This window comes from Alnus glutinosa, chromosome 5 (genome assembly GCF_958979055.1).
Source record: "Alnus glutinosa chromosome 5, dhAlnGlut1.1, whole genome shotgun sequence".
Taxonomy (NCBI): Eukaryota; Viridiplantae; Streptophyta; class Magnoliopsida; order Fagales; family Betulaceae; genus Alnus; species Alnus glutinosa.
Genome location: NC_084890.1, coordinates 329,879 through 338,881, shown reverse-complemented (window position 1 = coordinate 338,881; position 9,003 = coordinate 329,879). Strand labels below are relative to the sequence as shown.

The 9,003-nt window shown below is 31.8% G+C and overlaps 2 protein-coding genes across 2 annotated transcripts; one reads left to right on the top strand and one right to left on the bottom strand.

The window, feature by feature from the left end:
• Window positions 1-976: 976 nt before the first annotated feature.
• On the bottom strand, window positions 977-4,309 carry LOC133868156 (F-box/LRR-repeat protein 13-like). Its single transcript, XM_062304978.1, has 3 exons — window positions 3,122-4,309; window positions 2,795-2,995; window positions 977-1,189 (listed from the first exon to the last, which is right to left on the bottom strand). The coding sequence occupies exons 1-3, from the start codon at window positions 4,298-4,300 to the stop codon at window positions 977-979; spliced, it is 1,593 nt and encodes a 530-aa protein (XP_062160962.1). The 5' UTR covers window positions 4,301-4,309.
• A 3,278-nt stretch (window positions 4,310-7,587) lies between these two features.
• LOC133868155 (uncharacterized) lies at window positions 7,588-8,179 on the top strand. The gene is made up of 3 exons (XM_062304977.1): window positions 7,588-7,680; window positions 7,765-7,935; window positions 8,057-8,179. Exons 1-3 carry the CDS (start codon window positions 7,588-7,590, stop codon window positions 8,177-8,179), a joined length of 387 nt encoding a protein of 128 aa, XP_062160961.1.
• Window positions 8,180-9,003: the final 824 nt, after the last annotated feature.

Sequence of the window (9,003 nt, the reverse complement as noted above, 5' to 3'; positions counted from 1 at the left end):
CCAATAATATATATGTTGGCTTAAGTAGATAATTAAATGTAAATGTACGTTACAGTTATATCACAAGCCATATGCATATATGGGAGTGGTAATGGTTCAAATTACTCCTCGTAGTCTTGGCAATATTCTACTATTAAATTATTTTTAATTTAATTAACATTTTATTGGTTGGATCATGCATATGTTCTTCATAAATTTAAGGTAGTCTCTACTCTCTACCAAAAGGAAATCATTTGGGTGAAGAGAGAGAGAGAGAGAGACAAGAAGCTCTCTAGAAGTCTCTCAGACGGAAGGGAAAAGGAAAGAATGAAACACAACCGGTAGTATATATATACTATATAGTGCTTCTATTAGCTTGTAATTAACAGTGACCAATACTTAATTTATATTTATGATCGAATTAAGACATTGCATTTACAAGACCATTCCAATCCATAAAGGATGTGACGACTAGAAGATTCACTATATTTTAATGCTAGTTTTCTAATCCAATCATGACCTAAACCTCGGCCCAACATTTCAGACTAGCCTATAAATAGCATACTTCCTATCTTAATATGCCAAATGACATGAAAATTGGTTGAGAACATTGATTAATTCAACTCAATGAGACAACATCAATAGCTCCACTGCCACGGATATACTACACTATCCATCCGCTAAAATTAATTTAGAATCGTTCCAAATAACTTGAAATTAAGAACATAATAATACTAGTTACTAACATTGAAAAATAAACAAGAAATTTTTATTATGTATGACAAGTTGATGAATGCCCGTATAAATCTTACAAGACATTCTATCTTCTACAATATTTAATTAAAATAAAAATAAACATCAACAGATCCAAGTCAAATGATTCTATTAGACGATTCAAAATGAGACAAATTCAAAGAACTATATATGTATTCTTTAAAAGATACTAGCTATTTTTAGAATCTTTTCATATGCACATTCTGTACAGTTCTTGATCTCATCAAACTTCAGGCAATGCAGATCCTTTTAAATAATGGAAGCTCTCTAATATTTCTGCATTATCGGAAAAATACTTCTTTAGAGTATCTTCTTCTATAGACCCTCTTAAATTTTCAATCTTGATAGCCTTTAGGCAATGACGCCAACAAAGAATTAGAATAAGTTTGCAACAACTGGGATCTTTCAATTTGTCAACAAGATTTCCGTATGAGAACTGAAATATGAGCACACAGTTAGGAACATTATCAGAAATGCCAAAAAGAAGGCCTCAATCTACTTTGGGCCCAAAAGAAAGAAGGGGTTGAAATTGAATTTATGTGAAAACAAGATAGTAACGACAATAATTTTTAGTTAGGAAAAATTCTGTTAATGCAATGGTATTGCAGTAAAACCATATATATTATCCCTACATGTAACGAAGAAGGTTAGGATGACTCCAATATTGGTTACTTCTCCTCCCTCTTTAACAAAAAAATTAAAGTAGAGGAGATACTCTTATCCTATCCATTTTGAGAGTGGTTTGAGTATTATATATCTCCAAAGAAAAAGGATTTGTGAGGCTATGGAAATAGAGGGAGGCAATAATGTCCCTTATAAATTTAGGCCTTGCCCACCACCCTTTGAATCTCCTGTACACAAAAAAGTTGAAGAAAATGCCAACAGCGCCCCAACACAGGTAGTTCACAGCCCTGGCCGGTGGCATTCCCCTTGCACCTCCTAAAATGATAGGCATGTTAATGAGCCTTATCCACTTTTGCTCCGGAAACAAGTGGCAGCGGTGCCAGGATACCGATTAGAAAGAAGTAGTTCATCTTAGAGTATAGGCCAAGAATAATAAATAAAAAAAAATAATATATATATATATATATATATATATATATATATATATATATATATATATATATATATATATATATATATATATATATATATATATATATATATTATCCCTACATGTAAAGAAGAAGGTTAGGATGACTCCAATATTGGTTACTTCTCCTCCCTCTTTAACAAAAAAATTAAAGTAGAGGTGATACTGTTATCCTATCCATTTTGAGAGTGGTTTGAGTATTATATATCTCCAAAGAAAAAGGATTTGTAAGGCTATGGAAATAGAGGGAGGCAATAATGTCCCTTATAAATTTAGGATAAAGAAAAATGTATAATCAAGGCATATAGTTAAAATTAAATGGAGGAACCTTTTCCCTCATGATACTGTTCATGCAATGCCAACAACAGTATCTGAAACAATTGCCCTAAAATGTAGAAAGATCGATCAGGTGATCCTTGAATGATGTCGATCACTAAGTTACTACTTAACTATAGTATATTATGATCATAGCCCATATATAGCACTCGATTTGAATTTGAAAACTCAAGAAACCAAAAATAAAAAGGAAGAACCAAACAAGATTATTCATGAAGATGATGCTTGATTGGAAATGCGAGAAATATAGTGGATCAAGATTTTCAGAGAATGGCTCAATCTTGGAGATAAAAATTTCTAAAATCTTACTATGCAACAGCCCCCTCCCCTAAAATAGAATAAAATAAAATAACAAGCATCATAGCATAACTCATGCACATTTCAATAATGGAATTCCCAAACCATTAATAGACCAAAAATATTTACTAAAACATCATTAACAGCAAGAGGAACAACTGCACCAAAGCCGACATCATTTAGCAAAAAAAAAACAGAGAATGACATTTTACTTTAGCATTTTTGCTTGAAGCACTAAATAACTAACAAATACAAAAAAAAATAAAGGTATTAAGAGCAAGTATTTAAATTCTAAGAAATGAACATATGTAATACCTTGAATGATATATTGTCAATTGTCTTCCCGTACCGCCATTCTATAAAGAGAATCTGTAGAAGAGGACAAATCCACAACAAGGCATCCACAAGTTCGTGGATTTGTCTTGTAGATGAAGAATATGCTTCCAGCTTCAATTGCTTAACATTATATAATGGGGACGGTAGGTTTTCTCTCAATTCCTTTGCAATAATCACACTCTTCGTAAAGTAAACAATCAAACACGTGTTAGCTTTTTTATAATATATGCTAATAATTGATGTACAAAGTAACATAGACTATGAAACAAATAAAAATAATCAAATAAATTAAGCTGGAATACGTACCTCGATATTGAAAGTTTCCCAATTTAATAATTTCGGATGACTCAAATTTGCAAGGAATTCAATCTTCTCAACATCCGAAACATCCTCGTCCGTAAATCTGATACTAACTTCTGATAGACTCGAAGTATTCGAAGAGAAGGATATAAAATAACCATCATACTCGAGTCTATGTAAATTAGGAGTAACAATATCAATTTCAACCAACTCGGAGCAACTAATAAAAGCCAAACTTCTCATGCGATGACTTGCAATTTTAATCCTTTTCAACATACTACAACGTCGTAGGTCCAAGCAGTCAATGAGTGGATGCTTAGAAAGAACGTCATGCAACCATTTGTCAGTAATGCTGCATGAATATAATAATAACTTCTTTAGATTTTCGCACCGGCCTAGGTTGATTTGGCATGGTCTCCTAAGCTTGAAAACTAAAGATTCAAGATTCGATGCTTCTATCTCTACAATCTCAAGTTCTTGATTTTCTACTAGCTCAATGGCTTTGAGTTTAGGAAGACCTGACACCTGTAGACTTTTCAACCCATAACAACATTCAAATGTCATCTCTTCTATATCACGACAACCAGCAATTAGATCTTGGACAATTTGGTCCTCCACATTTATTCCCAAAACCAACTTTTTCAAAGAGGGTAAGTTAATATCACTGTAAAAAGACTTCAACTTGCACCTGCACAATTTCAGCTCAGTTATGGACTTTGCTACGAAAACCCTCTCAGGCAACTCATACTCCTTCGTAGGCAACTCATAGCTCTTTTGATCTATCCATACGTGAAGAATAAACTCTTTTAGATTGCAATCAATTGCATAGTCAATCCAACGATTCAGAAGAGCACAATCTGATTCATCATCCAACATCATGTGAAGCCTAAACTTGTTTATACTTAGTCTTTGCCTATAATGGCCTAGTAAATATCTCTCCACAAAATTTTTGAACTCTTGTTTCTTTCTCTGGAATTCCTCTTGTTTCTCGTTGGGTGGAACCTTGCGCAAATTATTAGTAAAGAGATGTTGCTCAAATTCTGGAATGGGGAGCAAAGTCCACACGTTTTGCCATCTCTTGGACAAAATACTAAGTTGAAGTATTTGTTTCGTGGGAATGAAGGATAGAATGTGGTCTAGAATAGGGTCGGGTAATTCGGATAGCCGGTCGATTTTGTTCATCATCTTAAGGTCGAAAACTTCTTCCAAGCCAGCAGAAACGTCCTAGCTACTACCACAATCTAATTAGCACAAATCAGTTTTTTTTTTTTTTTTTTAACAAAAACTATCAATAATAGAAGTTTTTTTCCTGGAAAAGAAAAGAAAAGAAAAAATTAAAAACCAGACGGCAAACAGGGCAATAGTAAAAATTGGGAGCACAAAACAGATGCTATTATTCGGAACGAGATCATAAATTGATAGGAAGACTAACCAAATAAGCTTGCAGGGGCTGCACCACAGCAGAGACAACGGCAACACAAATTGTGTAGGAATTATTTTGTGAACAACTAAACTTGTGTTTATATAAGCCCGCCTTCTCTCAAGGATTCCTAAACATACGCGAAATAGGTGTCCTACGACTTACAGGGAAACCGCTTAATTAAATAATTAAGAATGTATACATATCATCCCGATTGACGCTTTTACTTAATTATGTACGCATATTTACAATTTTACCTTCCCACTAAAATAATAAAATAAATCAACCTTCTACAGTTCTACTTGGAGAAAGTACACAGAATTCCAATAACAAAAAAAAAAAAAAAAAAAAAATAGAAAAAGTAGTAATTTATTGCATACCTACGTGGAGTAGATTTGTCTCGTCAGTGGCAACGGCGTCGTCGCAACACAGAGGCAGTTGTTTCTGTGGACTTGCGGCATAAAGGCCGGAGTAGGCCGAACCGGTTGGGTTAACTCAGGTTTTATTACTCATCCAAATGAGGGAACGACTTATACCAAATTGCCCTTCCTGGAATTTAAAGTACTCAAATGCCCTTCCAATCCACCCATATCTATCAACAAATGAACAAACCTTCCAATACCTTAAAAACATAATAATAATAATAATAATAATAATAATTTAACGAGGCCCATAATTCTCTGGAATAATGTTATAAATAAGACTTTTATTTTTATATGACTATTAAAATTATTATTATTATTATTATTTTTTGATAAACAAACAAAAACTTCATTAAACTGGGGAAAGTCTCCATTTATCCAAACTTACAAAGTCATGGACAGAGTTCGAAAAAGACTCGACCCAAACCCGAAAAATGTAATTGGAAACAATCAATTGAGCCAGGTGATGTGCAACGGCATTACCCTCTCTTCGAACAAACAGGACACGCCAAGGAGGGAAATCTTTCATTAGGTTTTAATTTATTGTAAATTTTGTGTAAAAAAAAACATTATTGTAAATTTTAAAAGTACCATTACCTTTATAGGGATAAAAAATAATAAACATTCTACTTATAGCATTACCGGTGTTGAAATTTCTCTTCACATATTTCACTCTCATTCCTCAATGGTGTAAAAGTGATACGAAAAATGGGTATTTATGATTGACAAATGCTAGAGCATTTATTGTAGTTGTTCTTGGGTTCTTCTGTGTTGACTTGGTACAGAAAAAAAGATGAATAGAGAGAGAATTAGTTACAATGTGTGATTTTTTTTTTATTAAGCCTTTCTTCCATTTTGAGATCTCGCCACCTTCAACCACCACACGACTTTTTCTTTTTCTTTTCTTCTTTTTCTTTTTGTGAATTGACTTGACGACTTGATTTTGGTGCAACATTCGTTTCGTTTAATAATAATTTTATTTTTTTTTTTAAAAAAAAGGCCCCACTCATCTGAATCAAAATTCTAACTCCACCACCATCTCCTAATACTTTGAGTCTTTGACTAACCTAAAAGAATAATTTATTAGTAACATTAAAATATTCACTTTGTTTAAACAAAAAAGTTTAAGTTTACATGGATCACTAATGGAAGTATTGAAAAAGACGAAAAAAAAAAAAAAAAAAAAAAAAAAAAAAAAAAAAAACCAACCCACTTTCAGCTTAGCTGCATGCATTCAAATAGTGTGCACGCCTCCCACCATATATTTTTCTATTTATGCCTTAACACGATTGGAACCCGTGACACTATATTTAGACTAGCAACTTTTTACACGATCCACAAACCCAACACGAAGTTATTGGGTTAGGGTTAATAGATCTGACTTATTTACTTAAAGAGGTCAAGTTAGGGTTAACTTTTATGATTTTATACTCACATCTCGACACGACCCAAATAAGATAAGTGAACACGAATTGTCACCCTTAATTACAACCATACTTGTTAGAAACTTAAGATATGTTTAATTAGTGTTATTGTTCAATTGACATTTAAGTCTAGTGGTATGTATAAAACATCTATAAAAAAGATGTACAAAATATCTATTGACCAACCTAAAAAAATCAAATTGGAGAAGATTTATCTTCAAATGTTCGGAGTACTACAACATTTTTACGTATAAATTAAGGTGCCAGTCGATATGATATTTACCACGCTACCCATGTCAGTCCCATATCCAGTCACACAATTCCAACCCTTCCATTTTGAGATCTCGCCACCTTCGGCCACCACACAAGATTTTTTTTTTTTTTTTTTCGGTGAATCAACTTGATGACTTGATTTGAGTGCGACGCTTGTTTTGTTTAATAATAATTTTTTTAAATAAAAAAACTTGACTCATTTGAATCAAAATTCTAACTCTGTCACCATCTCCTAATACTTTGACTAACCTAAAAAGAATAATTTATTAGTAACATTAAAATATTCACTTGCTTTAACAAAAAAAGTTATTATAGCCTTTAAGGCTCAAATAACGTATATAGACATTTTGTATTGACTAATTGCTAGGTCTCTGAATGCTATGACGTACTAATCCATAAAGTGAATTCAAGGAAGTTAAGCTGGCCTCTATAAAATGTTTCCAACGGACCCAACATTGGAAACTGATGAGTACATATAGTTCATGCATTGTTTGTTAATATATAGCATGCATTGTTCACTTATGATCGAGTCGGTCATGCATTGTTTGTTAATAGCATGCATTGTTCACTTAATTACGAGTAGGTCATGCAAGTTTTATGTGAATAATATACCAATACTCTTTACTCTTTAGATATGTTAATAGCATGCATTGTTTAACAAAATAACCATCCAAATTTGGCTATAAATAAGTAGTTCCTTATTCGCATTAAAACATCTCTCTTCCACTCCACTCCCTGAGACCAACTCTTTTACTCCCTTTTCCCCTTAGCAATGAAGACTTTCATGTTAAAAGTAAAGGCTTATATAGAGTACGTCAAAGATTTTGGACTCAACGACGATAAAACACGAGTTTACAATTTCACGGTTTGATTCTCAGATCCTTTCAATTATTCTTTGCTATAATTATTTTTATTTTTTATTTTTTAATATCGATGAAGAAATGGATTTTTAGATACAATGTGATCGACAGATGCCAAAAGGTGGATCAAGTGAGTGGTTTATTAGGATCAACCATTAAAGAGAAGGTTTGTTTTCTTTTATTTATGTCAGTTTTTTATTTTATTTTTTTGTTCTACTTTACTCAATTGTTTGGTTTGTATTTTTTTTAGTGCCCAATTTGTCGGAAGGATCAAAAATGGAGAATTGCTATATCAAAGACGGGAAAAATATTTCGTCGTAAAGATTTTAACGATGGGATCTTTGTAGACATTATTAAACTTGATTGTTTTGGAGCAAAACCAATAGGCTTCACGTTTGGCAACTGCTGGAAAATAACAGCGGTACTAATTTTGTTTATTTTATTTCTCTTTTCTATAACTTTGTTTCAAACATTTGAACAATCGAAATGTATAGTATGAATATATATGTAATTTCTTTTTGTTTGGGATATTCTTTTTTCAGGAGAACGACCAAGTTTTTGAAGATGTTGATATCTCTGAACAATGGATTCATAACTTTAACGGCCATGCAGCAGTCGTTAAGAAACTAACTACAATTTTTACTGAGAATCAGGCTGCTAGCTAGGTCTCTACTGTTAGTTAAACTATGTATTTTTGTTTTTGATCATTTGGGTTAATATTTTAAATTTTTATCATATTTTAAGTTTTTGGTTTTTTTGTTAGAAACTTTTAACTAATAATTTAAGTCTTTTACAATCTTGATTTATATTAATCTTCTTTCATTTTTCGTTTGTGGTGACAAGACATTAGATATTAAATAAGACGTATCCAAATGTTACTGTTTAATTAAAAAGATTAAATATTGTCCTTTGTTCCAAAAAGAAACAATATCTAAAATATCTTAATGATTTGAGAAATGTTATACATCTCAAATTTTTTTCTCTAAAAATTAGTTCTCAATTGGTGTGTTACCATCTCATGAGATGGTGACACATCTTCCAAAAAAATAGATCTTATGAGATGGTAGTATATCCCTTGAAAACCAAGTTTTGAAAACAAAAATTGAAAAGCGTACATTTTTCTAACGATTTTAGCCATTCCGGAGGTTTTTTTTTTTTGGTATTTCCGGAGAGTTAAACTTGATGGGTGTCCCTCCTCATAGGGATTTGGATTTTTTTTTATATATATATATTATTTTTCAGCGACATAATTAGAATTAACTGAAAAAAAAAAAAAAAAAAAAAAAAACTTTGCCAATTCGTAATTCGGTTAGAATGTAAAATAAATGATTAAATACAGTTTTTTTTTTTTTTTTTTAACTTTTAGGACACGTGGTGATTTATTAGTTTTTTTGCAAATTAAAATGAAAGATATGTTTGATGTCATTCTCTTACACATATCTTGTCAATTTTTAAAAAAAAAAAATGAAAAAGAAATTCATTATTGAAT

Excerpts from the sequence above, each read along its gene's own strand:
- LOC133868156 (XM_062304978.1), bottom strand. The coding sequence starts at position 4,300 with ATGATGAACAAAATCGACCGGCTATCCGAATTACCCGACCCTATTCTA. Across the intron at positions 2,996-3,121 it reads GGGAAACTTTCAATATCGAG|AGTGTGATTATTGCAAAGGA; the intron begins GTACGTATTCCA and ends TACTTTACGAAG. Across the intron at positions 1,190-2,794 it reads TTGACAATATATCATTCAAG|TTCTCATACGGAAATCTTGT; the intron begins GTATTACATATG and ends CTCATATTTCAG.
- LOC133868155 (XM_062304977.1), top strand. The coding sequence starts at position 7,588 with ATGAAGAAATGGATTTTTAGATACAATGTGATCGACAGATGCCAAAAG. Across the intron at positions 7,681-7,764 it reads GATCAACCATTAAAGAGAAG|TGCCCAATTTGTCGGAAGGA; the intron begins GTTTGTTTTCTT and ends TATTTTTTTTAG. Across the intron at positions 7,936-8,056 it reads ACTGCTGGAAAATAACAGCG|GAGAACGACCAAGTTTTTGA; the intron begins GTACTAATTTTG and ends TTCTTTTTTCAG.